We start from the raw sequence: 13,761 nt of genomic DNA, 5'->3' as shown, positions 1-13,761 counted from the left end.
CAACCACACTGGCTGCAATGGAATGGTGTTAAACTACACGTCTGTATACAGCAACGAACGCCCTCTCTCGCAGAATTGATTCGTGAATCGTGAGCTCGATAATCGACGTGAAATCGATTAATTGGGCATCATTTCGCCTCCAGCGTGCATGTCTATTGGTACACGTGTACACGTACGTGCGTACACACGTACGTGCGTACACACGTGTGTGCATGTGCATACACGTGTGTACTCGAGTACACATGTCAGCGTGTACAAGTTTCGGCATGCGTGTGCACAAGTCATCGAATGAATGAGTGTGTTAGTTTGTTTCTGCGTCACGTGAGCGCCGACTGCGAAGTCAGATGTCACAGCGGCGAGCATCTAAACGGTGCCGGCTCTGCGTGCCGATCGCCTCGCGCCTGACCCTGCGTCCGACCCACCTTGGCACTGAGCCGCGCTCTGCGTGAGACGTCAGCTGATGCGTTTGAGATCATTATTATTGTTGCTGTGTTATAATTCGTTCGCAGTATTGACAAAGCTGATTTTTAAAAAAACAACCACCACCACTTTCCGATTCGTCCTATTTAGATTCGTCCCATTTAGACCCGCCGCGCCATTCGCGGGCACGGCGTGTCGCCTTGTTTGTGTTGCCATGCACTCCGATCGACCCATGGGCTGTTGGTCACGAAACAAACAAGCGGGGACAATGTCTCTGTCACGTCTCCGTCTCTCCACGAGAAATTCCTCGCGCATTCCATCAGCCGCGCGGCCTTTTGGGTGCGCGTAATTTCTGGAGTATTGGTTCAATAAAGCAACACCCCCGCGAACCAGCTTTGAACCACATCGTCTCATCATCAGCAGCAGCAATCAGGCTCGCTCGAATCAATGCTGGCGAACTGCCTGATCATGACTCCGAGTGTGTGCACGTACACGTGTGAATGTAAGTGTGCGTGTTTACACGTGCGCGTGTGTGTGTGTACGCGTGCATTGGAACACATGCGCGGGTGTGTGTGTGAACACGTGCGCGTGCATGCGTGCGCGTGTGTCCTGACCTCCTGCAGCAGGTGCCAGTGGGCGATGGGTTTGCGCGGGTAGGCCAGCATCTCGTTCCAATGGTCCCTGCCGAGTCCCTGGGAGTCGTTACCCACGCGACACACGCCGATCACCTCGTTGTGTCCCACGCTAATGGCACGCGTGGGAAGGGGGCGAAGTGTGTGGGGTGGGAGTGGGCGGGGGGGGGGGGGGGGCACGATCAGTCCACACGATGGGCCCACAAGACAATCCCCACCGCAACTGAACTTTAACCACGGGACTTCGACGATCAGGTTACGAACCGCTCCTACAACGCCGGCACCTGGACAGCGCTCGTGCCAGTGCGGGTGGTGAGCTGTGGTTGTGGCTGTGATCGGTCTAAAGTGAAAAGCACAACCTGCCAGGAGCCGACTGGCGCTGCAGGGAATTCAATATCTCACGTCGATTTACAATGCGTGCAATATGGCCCATTTCCCAAGCGACACAGTTAGGGTTGGTTTTTACTTAACATTCGTTTGATTGGACTTTAGTCAATTCGGTGACCCGGAGTGACGCTCGCAAACGAGACTAATCCTGGTCACTCGCGGTCTCAGCTGGTGACACAAACTCAACTTGAACGGTCTCTCATACTCAGCCGACTCGTGTCCCACCCTGGATCTCGTGTCCCACCCTGGATCTCGTGTCCCAACATCTTGGCTACAGCTCCTCGGTAGAGCCCAGCAGCTAATGATCCAGGGGTCGGCAACCACAATAACAAGAGCGGAAATTACGTTTCAAATTCGGTAAAACAAGACAACGACAAAAACACTGCGGTGGTGAATTACGAGACGGTGCTCCTCAATTAATGACGTCACGAAGCCAGTCCTCAAAGAGTCGCTCGCGGCTCCGGAGCCGCAGGTTGCCGACCCCCCCCCCCGAGCTAAACGAAGCCGCCCCCGCGTCCCATCGCTTCGGCGGCGGTGCGGACCCCGAGCTCACCGGTCGTAGTCGACCACGGCGATGAGGAGGCACACTTGGTCGACGCTCTCGGGCGGAACGTCGAACACGATGGCCTCGTTGTACACGGGGTTCAGGGTGCTCTTCTTGGTGGACGTCTTGCGCTTCTTCAGCCTCCGCCCGTCGCACATCAGCGACACCTTCACGTACGGGTCTGAGCGGCGGCAGCGGCGGTGGCGGAGGCCGTGAGAGAGCAACCAAGGTGGTGGTGGCGGTGGTAGCGGTGGTGGTGGCGGCGGTGGTTGTGATGGCCGTTGGGATGGTGGTGCTGGCACAGTGCTTCTGGTAGTATTGCACTGTGGTGGTGGTGGCGGTGGTGGCGGTGGTGGCGGTGGTGGTGGTCACGGTGGCTTAGCGGTTAGCGCGCTGCGCTGCACGAAACCGGCGACCCAAGTTCGATTTCTCGCTCACGGACGGCCACCAACATCTGTGACGAATATCGACCTAGTCTCCACTAGGTCGACTCAGCCCTAAATGTTTACCTGGTGCAGTGTGTAAATATCAGCACCGGGGAGACAATGGTGGCCGGGCGTAGTGCTGGCCACCCACCCCTCATGTTACACACCGGCCTTCATAGGTGTTCACGAACAGCTCTTGCCCCAACAGTCTGTTAAGGCTATACGGGGGATCTTTTTCCTTGGTATTGGTGATATCAGTGGTGGAGGTGGTGAATGCTTTTGGTAAGAGTAGTGATAGAGATAGGAGTGACTGTGGTGATGGAGGTGGTGATGGCAGTCATTTTAGTGGTGGTGTGGTGACAGTGGTGATAGTAATGGCAGATCTTGGGATAGTGCGTCCAGTGGTAATGGTGGTTATCACTGCATTGGTGATGGTTATCATGATGGTAGTGGTGCTGGTAGTTAGTGGTGCTGCTGGTGCCGATGTTGGTGGTGGTCGTGATGACAGCGCTGGTGACGATGGTGGCGATGGTGTTGACGTCGCTCTATCGTAGCTGTGGCCATCGCGTGACGTCGACGACGATAGCTGGGGCGGTATCGGCGGCGGTGACAAAGAGGTGCGTCGCGGCATTGTGCGTGATGACAATCATTCCGCTAGCGGCCGACCCCCGCGACCCTCCTCCCCGCGCTCTTTGGACAAGGACGCTGACCGATAAATATTAAATTGGCGACGTGAATTACCCCTCTTCCTGCAACGAGGGACATTTGACCGAGCCGCAAATGGTTTTCATTGTGAGCAGCAAGCCGCAGCGCGTGGAGGGAGTGGGGGAGCGAGCGATTGGGAGAGCAAGCGAGCGTGCGTGTGCGCAAGCGCACGTACCCCACCCCCCCCCACCCCCCCCCCCCCCCGAGAAGAATTGTTGATACACGTGGGTGACGGAGCCAGAGAGATAGAACGCCCCTTTGGGTAGGATGAGAGAAAATGAAGAAAGCCCTGTACGCTAATAGTCCGGCGTGTGTGTGCGTGGGTCTGCCCACAGCGACGTGGCGTGTGCAACGACGCGCGGCGGGAACGTGATGTGTCAATCGTAATGAGCCACGCGTGAGACGGACTGCACGCGCACATCGCCTCGCGTAGCGTGCGCTGCATCCACAAGTCGGGTAATTCATGAACACACCGCCCGTAGTACGAACGCTACACGCGTAGTACTAATGCAGCACGCATAGGCCGAGTAAATCACGTATAGCCCTTACAGACCACCCACAGCCCAAATACACAACCCATAGTAGATCTGTGATATCTTCTTCCACAGGCCATTCCCAATGGACCACTCTACGAGGCCCCCTAATGAACAGCTATCTGTCTTGTGACAGTGCATCCATAGCCGGGGATTATTATCAGCCGGGTCTCTCCGGGTCGGCAACTCAGAAGAGATTTCTGCACTCGGCACACCACATGCAAGTGTATCTCTCGCTATGGCTGCGGCTACCACTAGCAGCGTGCCGGCTACCGCTAGCCACGAGACGGCTACCGCGAGCCACGTGACGGCTACCGCCTGCCACGTGATGGCTACTCCGGGTCACCCCCACCCCCTCCCCCCAGCCACCCGGAAGACTGTCAGTGAGGGTTTAATTTCTGCCTGGAGCACACTTGTAATGGAATTTGAGGACATTTATTGTGTACTAGTTCATAAAGCCTTTCTTTGCTGGGCAAAAGTTTTCAATAAAAACAATAATGAACCTGATATGAGTTTTTACAATTTGTATCTACGATCAGACACTAACAACTACTCCAAACATTCGTATTTTTCCGCAAAAAAAACGAAAGGTCATCGACTTTATTTAACTTCTTATATTTAAAGACGTACTCCCATCTGAAACTGCTTCATTTAAAGATTACGCTCTTTCTTTTATTAGAAAAAACAAACAGGAATGTATGTAGTACTCTATAAGGGGAGTTCCTATCTTTAACCGTTTTCAAATGATTCAGATATGAACATCATCAAGTGCGTATTTTTTTCGTCAAAACCGCTTGAATCTGAAATATCTCAAAACAATAAAAGATAGAACCAATGGTTCTCGCTTTTATTGTATTTGCTGTTGAACACTATATTTAAAAAAACACAATGTTATATTTTGAAAGGTTTTTGAATGACACCAGGCACAAACATGTTTATGGGGCACTGAAAATCGAGATTTGGGGGCCTTCAAATTAAAAATCTCAGACATATGTACTAAATTTCAGCTTTCTTCCTTGTCGGGAAGTACCTTGAAGGTTTTTGAGACATACAGATGAAGGTCTTTTCGAGATTTTTTTTTTTAATGCAGACATATATATTTAGATTCCTTTTGGAACTCCGACAGCGAGCAGCGCACCACCACCTTGTGGCAAAAAGAGCATTCCCCCGGGGAACAGACGCTGCGCGGGAGCTCACCCGAGGCCCCCGTGATGTCCATGGCTTTGAGGTTGCGAGCCTTGATGACGGTGAGCGTGAGGCGCCCGGCGGTGGGGAGGTAGCAGAGCGAGAACATCAACTCCCCCAGGTCATCCTTCTCCTAGTACCACACACGAGCACACAGACACAAAGACCCCCCCCCCGCCGCGTAGCCTTCAATGGACTGTTGGCGCAAGTGCAGACAGCGAGCAGCAACAGCGAGCAGCAACAGCGAAGGCCGGAACAGCGCACGAGGTGGTTGGTGGCAAAGATCACGCCCGCACGGCCGGCCGTCCTTGTCTCCCCAGTGCTCATGAATACACACCGCACCAGGCACTAATTTGAAGGCCGAATTGACCTATGAGATGTCCAGGACCAGGTTCAGATGATCCGTTATTGAGGTCGGCTGTGAGCAGGAATCGAACTGAGGTCGCCGGCTCCCTCTACGCAGAGGGCACTACGGTGGCGAGATAGTGACTACCTCGCCTGATATTCAGGAGGTTGTGGGTTCAATCCCGACTCGGTATATTGGCAGTTTGCATGCTCTCCCTGTGGTTGCGTGGATTTTTATCCGGGTCCTCCGGTTTTCCCCTCCACATTTATAAACATTTGTTAAGAATATTTGGGGCTGTTATACATTTCTACATGATAAACCACCTCGTTGAGCTCTCATTTGTGGCCAGGTCGCTTCTGAAAAAATAGTTATATAGCTCAGTGGGCTTTACATCGTAAAATACAAAGTTTCGTTTAAAAAGTAAAAAAAGAATTAGTTTAGTTTAGACACACGAACAGACACACATATTAACGACACGTCACCCCCTCCCCACCATCAAGAAATGCCACTCAACCCCCTCTCCACCATCACCAAAACCACCACCACTCGTCCTCCGTTCAACTCCACCACAAACTCAGCGAGCGAGCATCCTCCAACACCACCTCCTCGGCCGCGTGCGCCGCCGCGGGCCTCCTACCGATGCGACGCACTCAATGTCTCTCCAGAGCGAGGTCTCTCGCGACAGGTCCGACTCCTCGAACAAGTTGTCCACCACCACTTGGCCGATGGTGTCATGGCGCGAGAAGCGGTCGAAGTCGTAGACGCTGAAGTGCAGGCGCCGCGCGGGCAGCTCCGCGTACGGCACGAAGAACTGGAAGGTCTCTTCGAACACGGGGTTGAGCGTCTTGCGGTGCACCTTGGTCTGGTACTTGCGCTTGCGGTCAGGCAGCAGGTAGATTTTCACGTAGGGGTCCGACGTGCCCGAGAAGTCCTTGGCGGGCAGCTCGGCGGCACGGCACACCCTCACGAGCAGCTGCTCCGTCTCGTAGTCGTACTGCAGCGCGAAGTTCAGCTTCCCCGCCAGCGTTCGCCCGTCGTCGGCGGCCGTCGTCCCGCGGCCGCCGTCGGCGTCGTCGCCCTCGACGGAGCGCTGCTTGTACAGCTCGGGCTTGATGCGCCCGATGTCCAGGGGGGACGGCCGCCGCGTCGCCGGGCTCGGCGGCGCGCCCACCACCTCCAGATGGGACAGGTTGAGCTGCCGTGGCAGCTGCCGCCGGAACGACGTGTGGCTGCGGGGAGACAGCGGGAGAGAGAGAGTGAGAAGGAGAGTGAACCTCACCTTGACACGCTTGGCCTCCGCGACATTGTCCTCTCTGTGACCTGGCACGGTGGCTCACTGGGAGGAGCACGTGGGCTCTGTGACCTGGTGTGGTGGCTCACCGGGAGGAGGACGTGGGCTCGGTGACCTGGTGTGGTGGCTCACCGGGAGGAGCACGTGGGTTCTGTGACCTGGTGTGGTGGCTCACCGGGAGGAGCACGTGGGCTCTGTGACCTGGTGTGGTGGCTCACCGGGAGGAGGACGTGGGCTCGGTGACCTGGTGTGGTGGTTCACCGGGAGGAAGACGTGGGCTCTGTGACCTGGTGTGGTGGCTCACCGGGAGGAGCACGTGGGTTCTGTGACCTGGTGTGGTGGTTCACCGGGAGGAGCACGTGGGCTCTGTGACCTGGTGTGGTGGCTCACCGGGAGGAGGACGTGGGCTCGGTGACCTGGTGTGGTGGCTCACCGGGAGGAAGACGTGGGCTCTGTGACCTGGTGTGGTGGCTCACCGGGAGGAGCACGTGGGCTCTGTGACCTTGTGTGGTGGCTCACCGGGAGGAGGACGTGGGCTCGGTGACCTGGTGTGGTGGCTCACCGGGAGGAGCACGTGGGCTCTGTGACCTTGTGTGGTGGCTCACCGGGAGGAGGACGTGGGTTCTGTGGCCTGGTGTGGTGGCTCACCAGGAGGAGGACGTGGGTTCTGTGGCCTGGTGTGGTGGCTCACCGGGAGGAGCACGTGGGCTCTGTGACCTTGTGTGGTGGCTCACCAGGAGGAGGACGTGGGTTCTGTGGCCTGGTGTGGTGGCTCACCGGGAGGAGGACGTGGGCTCGGTGACCTGGCGCTGGATGCGGGCGCTGTCAGAGCGACTGTCGGCGCCATGTCCGGCACGCTGCACGTCGGCGGGGATGTCGGGCGACGTGTGGCTAATCTTGATTGCCTGCTGCTCACCAATGCGCGTCACGGTTCCACCACCACCGCCACCACTCCCGCTGAGGATCTCCACCCGCTTGTTCCGCGCCGAGGGCTGCTCGCCTGCACCTTGGTGATGGTGGTGGTGGTAGTGGTGGTAGGTGGTGATTCGTAGTGATGGTGTCGGTAGGGGTGGATATGGTGGTGGTGGTGATGGTAGTGGTAGTGATGGTGGTGGTAGATAGTGAGTGGTAGTGATGGTGGTGGTGGCAGGGGTGAGTTGGTGGTGATGTTGGTAGTGTTGGTGTCGGTAGGGGTGTATAGTGGTGGTGGTAATGTTTGGTGGTTATGATTATGGTAGTGATGGTGGTGATAATGGTGTTGATGAGGTTGATGGCGTTGATGGTGATTGTTACAATTATTGATATGGTCATCATCATGTCCATCATCATGTCACATCATGCTCAATGGTGAGAGTTTGAGAAGGGCTTCATCCAGAAGTTGACAGATCATGGCTAATGATGAGTTATCACTAGCATTATCACTATCATCATGGCGATGATCTTTCACTGACATCATAATCATCGGTGCACAATGCATGGGCAATGCAGTTTCAGACAAACGCGTGGATCGTGAAGGGAGCTGAGGGCCGGTGGATTCATTGGCATCGTGTGGGACGGGACAAATGCGACTCGAGACTTCACTCCAGTGGTGTATTAACTACATCGTCGGCTCAGGGGATGCGACAATCGGTCAGATGGGGCCCCTGTATTCGATTTGACTTGCGCGGTCGCACCTCGGCTATCATTTATCGCGGCTCCCCTTGTCTAATCACGTCGTCGTTACGTTCACGGCCTCGAACATTTAACGCCGTAGGGGTGCTCCGTCTTCGCAAAATAAGTTTTTGGTTTTTTGTTTTAAACATATCTCGTGGTAGCTGTCAAGGGGGCCCCAACTCGTAGCTTTGGCCTACTGGGGGGGGGGGCAATGCACCCCCTGCCTGCCCCCACGCTCGCTACGCTGCAGCTACACGCGAACTCAACTCGACGCGTCGTCGTGCGCAAGAGCGCCCTGTCCCACACGGTCGCGTCCTGTTCCAGCCACCTGCCTCCGCTTATCCGGCGATCTCTCTCTCTCTCTCAATCCACACCGATCGTCCCAGTGGCATCAGTCACAGTCCAGTGCTGCACTCCGTTTATTAAAAACAAAACATGTATAGGCGCAGCCCCGCAATTGTTCCCTCGCGTCACTGTTGGTGGAAGAGGAGGTCTCTCTCTATTCATACGAGGGAGTGCCAGAGGGTTGATGGGTGGTCCTGGCTCCAGAGTGGTGAGAGTGAGCGTTGTGGTGAGCGGTAGTGTAGCGCTTAACGCTCTGCACTACCAACCTGGTTAGCCGAGGTCAATTCCTGCTCACCGTCAACACAAGTGACGATTATCTGAACCTGTTCTGGGCCTCCCCTTGGTCGATTCAGCCTCAATTGATGACCTGGTGCGATGTGGCAAACAAAGCCACAGGGGAGACAAAGGCGGCTGGGCGTGGCGGTGCCCACCCACTTCGTCGTGTGCCGTGCCAGCCTTTGTGGGCGCTGCGACTCGCTAACAGCTCTTGCCCCAAGAGTTGGTTAAGGCTACAGGAGGGGAAGGGTGGGGGACCTTTGTCTTTGTAATGCCGAGTGGGTGATGAGGGGTGAGTACCGATGGACGTGGAGGTGGCTGGCGAGGGCACGGACGAGGCCGCGTGCTGGAGCCGAGGAGTTGATGCCACCGCTCCCACCGCATCCTTGCCAGCCCCATCTACCCCCACCACCACCACCACCACCACCACGGCCACCATCACCACCACCCCCACCACCACCACCACCACGGCCACCATCACCACCACCCCCACCACCACCACCACCACGGCCACCATCACCACCACCCCCACCACCACCACCACCACGGCCACCATCACCACCACCACCACGGCCACCATCACCACCACCCCCACCACCACCACCACCACGGCCACCATCGTGTGACAACTCCCACAGCCAAGCCCCACAGTCAACCCCCACAGTCAACCCCCATAGTCAACACGCTCGCATCTACACTCTCACGGGAAACTTAACAACGCTGGGTGGCCTCACAAGTTAAACTGTTGAATAAATATAGCACACAGAGAGAGAGAGAGTGCAACTCTTATCATCCACTCGATCTATCTGGAGTCTCTCCTGAACTCCTGGACATCTGTGAAAAAGAGCTTCATAGCTTATCAAATTCTTCTCGGATAAATATTCTGAACTGCTATGTAAAAGGGCCATTGCCCGAAACGTCCATCATTAAAATGCGTGTGTATATATTCATTTTAAGTCTACAGTATTGTTATTGACTCATGCGTTGACAGTGCTTGTGCAACACTGCCAACGCAGCAGCAGCAGCATCGCCGTCACCAGATCACTCGATTTATTCCCACCACGTGCTTTCTCGAGGGTTGCGCTGCGGCTCGCCACGATGTCCTCGGGGTCGTGGCGGTGTGCCGACGTTTCGCCGCACGTGCCGAGGAAGAAGCCGCCCCGGCGCGTGACGCCAACTGAGCCGACGTGGACGCGAGAGAGACATTACGAACGCACCTCTGCCGGGGTTGTTGTCCCTGCACGAGGGCGCGTCCCTGGCCCGGCCGTTCTCTCGGCTCGCCGCGTTCTCTCGCTGCTTGGCGTGCGCCGCCGCCGGGGACGACGCCGCCGCCTTGAGCTTGTGCCGCCAGGGCAGCCAGCAGAGCTTCCACGAGACGAAGAGCGACACGAGCAGCAGAGCGATGGCGCAGAAGCTGACGATCACAACCAGGAGGCTCACCGACACGTCTACATCCACTGCTCGGTGGGGACGGGGGGCGGGGCACGTGGGGAGGGGCGGGAGTTGAACGGGAGAGAGGCAGGAGAGGGGAGCTTTGTTAACAACGCTATAACTTACAAGACGCCAGGCAATCTTTCGGCAATGTTCCTTCTTCACAGCAAATGTGTTGGTGCTGCTGCTGCTGTGTGAGCAGTGGCGCACAATTACAATTGATGAAAAAAAATGCGATGCGTTCCGTGTCAATAACACCACGTTCTGAAAGGAGAGAGAAAAATACTATGAGTAGAATAAGTGACGTTTCGGGCAATAGCACTTTTTCATAGCAAATAGATTTCAGATGTTATATGAACCAGTGGCAGATCGTGAGGAGTGGATGTGGGCAATTGACCCCTCCCTCTCCAAAATAATCTCATTTATATTTATAGAGACCTCGAGAATTCGTGTTTACCAAAGCGAATGGGAAGTGGCTGCAGAGGAGAGAGCTACCCCCGGGCTGCTGAGAGGCTTGGCGACGTCATAGGGCAGCCTTCATCCATCGGTGGATTAAATAAACAACACACCTCCTCCACACACCTAGAACTACACATGATTAAAATAATAATTATAATGACACGTCCCATCGTTTCAGCGGCATTGGTTCAACACATCCTGGCCGTCTTCTTGTTTCTTTCGGTAAAGTCACGTAGAAGGGAAGTAATAAAATAATAAAAATAAAACATAATAAAACAATTCTCACGACGTTTCGGCTACAACGCAAGCAGCCGTCTTCAGGTGAAGAATGAGACACTACCAAACTAGGAGCTTATATATAAGCTGCATTGGGGGTTGAAGAGCGCCTTAACAAAAAGAATGTGCATGTGAAGAGGGATTTAGCATATTCATGGAAAATGCGTAGGCGTTGGGCGGGGGGGTGTCAAAGTCATATTATGCCCATGCATTATGCAGGATCAGCAGCAACCAAGGGGGGTGCAGGGATTAGCAGTAACAAAGGAAAGGAATGTTAATGATATGTAGCTGCAGTTACTCAACAACCACGTAGAAAACTAAAGTATAAACTACATAAAAAACTAAAGTATAAACTGCATCGCACCATCAGTATACTTACTATACTCTATAATAAGCTGAGTTACTAACAGCAAGTAATACATTACAATTTTACCTCGTAAAAATTCTATAATATGCTTCCATCTAAACCTTATTCTCTTACATCACACGAGCATATACCGTACTATATACTGCCATAGATAAACCCAACATTAAATTATATACTGTATTGCTGTAAACCAACCTATATCTTATACATTTAATATCACACTATGTATTATTCTACACACCCTAATGTGTATCGAAATGGTTTATTACGTCCTTCCAATGATTGCTGAGCCAGAATCCATCTTCTCGGTTAAAGTTGTCTCTGTGTTTGTATATGTGGATCGCCTCATGAACGAATCTCTCATGATAGCCAGATGGCTTGCAGAGAACCTCTGTCTTGGAGAAGTCAATATCATGTGAGCCCACTGAGTTGTAACAGTGATCTGCCACGGCTGAGGTGTTAGTCCTACCGTGTTTCAGGTCAGCTTTATGTTCACGGATGCGGTCCGAGACATGTCGTTTGGTTTCCCCAATGTAACTGCTACCACAGAGGCAACTTAGTTTGTAGACGCCAGGGTACTGTATGTCTGGAACCACATCTTTTACAGACGGTACCAGATCACGGATTTTATGCACTGTGTTGAATCGGACCTGGATCTTGTGTTTAATCAGGATTTTGGAGATCTCCAAAATCCTGATTAAACACAAGATCCAGGTCCGATTCAACACAGTGCATAAAATCCGTGATCTGGTACCGTCTGTAAAAGATGTGGTTCCAGACATACAGTACCCTGGCGTCTACAAACTAAGTTGCCTCTGTGGTAGCAGTTACATTGGGGAAACCAAACGACATGTCTCGGACCGCATCCGTGAACATAAAGCTGACCTGAAACACGGTAGGACTAACACCTCAGCCGTGGCAGATCACTGTTACAACTCAGTGGGCTCACATGATATTGACTTCTCCAAGACAGAGGTTCTCTGCAAGCCATCTGGCTATCATGAGAGATTCGTTCATGAGGCGATCCACATATACAAACACAGAGACAACTTTAACCGAGAAGATGGATTCTGGCTCAGCAATCATTGGAAGGACGTAATAAACCATTTCGATACACATTAGGGTGTGTAGAATAATACATAGTGTGATATTAAATGTATAAGATATAGGTTGGTTTACAGCAATACAGTATATAATTTAATGTTGGGTTTATCTATGGCAGTATATAGTACGGTATATGCTCGTGTGATGTAAGAGAATAAGGTTTAGATGGAAGCATATTATAGAATTTTTACGAGGTAAAATTGTAATGTATTACTTGCTGTTAGTAACTCAGCTTATTATAGAGTATAGTAAGTATACTGATGGTGCGATGCAGTTTATACTTTAGTTTTTTATGTAGTTTATACTTTAGTTTTCTACGTGGTTGTTGAGTAACTGCAGCTACATATCATTAACATTCCTTTCCTTTGTTACTGCTAATCCTTGCACCCCCCTTGGTTGCTGCTGATCCTGCATAATGCATGGGCATAATATGACTTTGACACCCCCCCGCCCAACGCCTACGCATTTACCATGAATATGCTAAATCCCTCTTCACATGCACATTCTTTTTGTTAAGGCGCTCTTCAACCCCCAATGCAGCTTATATATAAGCTCCTAGTTTGGTAGTGTCTCATTCTTCACCTGAAGACGGCTGCTTGCGTTGTAGCCGAAACGTCGTGAGAATTGTTTTATTATGTTTTATTTTTATTATTTTATTACTTCCCTTCTACGTGACTTTACCGAAAGAAACAAGAAGATGAATCCCTGCAGTCACGAAAGCTTTAAATCGAAAAATACATCCTGGCCGGTTTCGACATTCAGTTTCCCATCAGCAGAGTCGGGTTGGCCCAAACCAAATGCTGGTGACCGGCTGGCTTGCTGTTCTTGTAGGCAAGGATCCTCTATCTCTGCAGCAGTGGATAGAGCGAGGCCGCCGATGTCGACGATGACGGTGGTACACGCTGGTGGATGAGCAAACCAGAACATGGTCAGAGCAAATTAGACGCAGGATACAATGCGTGCTGTATGCGTGATGATATGAAGAGGATGGTAAAGAATGAGACGAGGAGAATGGAACTTTGAATCAAATTACTCCCCTGCTGTATTGCGACAAATTAATTCCAGTGGGGGAGGAGGGGAGGGGGTGGAGGGGCTGGGAGAGGGGGAGGAGGGGAGGTGGGGAAGGGGGAGAGGGGGAGGAGGGGAGGGGGTGGAGGGGGTGGGAGAGGGGGAGGAGGGTGGGTGGGGAAGGGGGGAGAGGATGAATCATCCCAGTATATTTTTTCACTCTGAATTTTGTTAAGAATTCCACTTCCTCGTTTGACCAGGACAGCCTCCAACACCGAGTCTCGTGACTCCTTTTCAGGAGGATCCTGCCTAGTTTTCACAGGAGGGATGGTGGGATGGGGGGCATGGGGGTGGCGACGATCACGATGTAGATT

At 53.0% G+C, this 13,761-nt stretch overlaps 1 protein-coding gene across 2 annotated transcripts in view; it reads right to left on the bottom strand.

Annotated features, from left to right (window-relative positions):
* The window catches only part of LOC133351417 (synaptotagmin-10-like), a 52,270-nt gene that overhangs the window by 9,448 nt on the left and 29,061 nt on the right, over positions 1-13,761 (bottom strand). For both annotated transcript variants that reach the window (XM_061566614.1, XM_061566613.1), the window contains exons 2-8: positions 9,960-10,199; positions 9,043-9,141; positions 7,246-7,474; positions 5,815-6,406; positions 4,844-4,964; positions 1,993-2,164; positions 1,035-1,164 (exon numbers count right to left, since the gene is read on the bottom strand). In XM_061566614.1, the coding sequence (XP_061422598.1) occupies positions 1,035-1,164; positions 1,993-2,164; positions 4,844-4,964; positions 5,815-6,406; positions 7,246-7,474; positions 9,043-9,141; positions 9,960-10,199 (1,583 nt within the window). The remainder of the gene's footprint in view (positions 1-1,034; positions 1,165-1,992; positions 2,165-4,843; positions 4,965-5,814; positions 6,407-7,245; positions 7,475-9,042; positions 9,142-9,959; positions 10,200-13,761) is intronic.

The sequence above is a fragment of the Lethenteron reissneri genome, chromosome 37 (genome assembly GCF_015708825.2).
Source record: "Lethenteron reissneri isolate LAM-NWPU_2019-01 chromosome 37, ASM1570882v1, whole genome shotgun sequence".
NCBI lineage: Eukaryota > Metazoa > Chordata > Hyperoartia > Petromyzontiformes > Petromyzontidae > Lethenteron > Lethenteron reissneri.
The sequence above is the reverse complement of the archived record's forward strand: the minus strand, read 5'-3'. Positions and strand labels throughout refer to the sequence as shown.